This window comes from Microtus ochrogaster, unplaced genomic scaffold, assembly GCF_000317375.1.
Source record: "Microtus ochrogaster isolate Prairie Vole_2 unplaced genomic scaffold, MicOch1.0 UNK1218, whole genome shotgun sequence".
NCBI classification, from domain to species: Eukaryota; Metazoa; Chordata; class Mammalia; order Rodentia; family Cricetidae; genus Microtus; species Microtus ochrogaster.
In genome coordinates, this window is record NW_004950316.1 from 1 (window position 1) to 1,532 (window position 1,532).

Here is a 1,532-nt window from a genome sequence, read left to right on the forward strand (position 1 = left end):
CCTGGGTAGAGATAGGACATAGGTAAAAAAGGTTCATGCTCTGAGGTCACCCCACACAAAATCACACATATATGCTTACTTTTGTTAATAGGGATGCTGTCTGAGAGAAGATGTGAGGGACCTCTCTATTTGGATAGGACCAGAGGTATCTCACCATTTGTACTGTTGTATTCTTCATTAAAGCCTCCAGGTTCCCTTTGGTTATTTCCTTTATTGCCTTAGCAGAGCCCATGATCTGGAAGATAGAAGACCCAGTAAAGTATGGAATCTGATGAACTTGGATTCAATGTGTATTTAGTTCTCACTGCTTAGCATATGAGTCTCCAATCTTCCAAAGGATTAGAACTGAGACTCACCATGGGGATGATCCAACCATACTCATCATTGGTGACACCAATGATGCTGGGGACAGGATGAAAATCCACAGAAGCCAACAACTCTCGGGGATCCTTGGGTAGGAATACCCCATCTACCACAGCAGGGATGATCTTGAAGACCTGAGGGGTATTAAAAGTCAATGCGGAAGACAATGAAATATGTATGTTGATGCTCACTGAGTTACCTCCACTGTTTTCACATTTCCTACTATCCTTGGGGTTCTCAGCTCACTCTGGAAGAGAATCTACACTTAGATTAGGCTATCTTGGTGTTCATATTGTACACAGAACTAAAGAACACAAAGTCTGACTAGATGTTCCAAGGCACGCAATTCTACTTACCTTGTTAATGACCAGAATCTCTGCCTCACTCTTGCCTCTCAGACAGTGCACCAGGGTCTCTGAGTTTGTGGTCTCACATCCAGATAGGCTGGCCACTGTCTGTGATGGGAACAAGTAAGGAGAAGAATTTTTACAATCTCAACTGGATGATATTATCCTAAATATCACACTATAGTGTATGTTTGGTGTCGATGGTTATAAATATAAATTATTACTTTGTCCTTTTCCTCAAAGGTTATAGACATCAGGCAGTCTCCTCTCGAGCTCCACACCTTTTCCCTTAGGGTGGTTTTGCTAACCCCAGCCATCCTCCTGTATATCAGATGCAAGAGGAGTAAGTCTGCCAGTGTTTATATGTGAGTATTGGAGGACCAGGTCCCCTTTCTTCACAGATGCCCCCTTATTTGAGACAGGGTGTCCTCTTGGTTTCTGCTCCTACACTAGCTGAGCTGCCCTGTGAACATCCAGGGATTCCCTTGTCTTTGCCGCCCACCTCACCACAGGAACATTGGAATGACATATGCATGCTATTCTCTCCAGCCTTCTGAGGGTTCTGGGGATTTTACACTCCAAACACTTTTTTTAAAAAAATGCACTGAGCTATCTCCCAAAGCATATACATATTTATTTCTGTCAATGATGGAAATTACTACTAGGAGAAGTTAAATGGTCAGAGAGCATTCTCAACCCATATGAAATAGAGATGAATAGAAGCTAACCCCAGAGTCTCTCAAAATTTGCTGGAAAGAAATATTTTTCATGATCATTATTCTCCCCTCTCAACAGAAGACCAGAGCACCAGAAGATGAAGGC

At 42.6% G+C, this 1,532-nt stretch overlaps 1 protein-coding gene across 1 annotated transcript; it reads right to left on the minus strand.

Annotated features, from left to right (window-relative positions):
* Window positions 1-154: 154 nt before the first annotated feature.
* Window positions 155-818, minus strand: LOC102002000 (acylcarnitine hydrolase-like; the record flags this gene model as incomplete). Its single annotated transcript, XM_013355646.1, has 3 exons — window positions 155-235; window positions 357-497; window positions 720-818. Coding segments are annotated over 3 exons (321 nt in total), but the record flags the coding sequence as incomplete, so codon positions are not given.
* Between the last annotated feature and the right edge of the window lie 714 nt (window positions 819-1,532).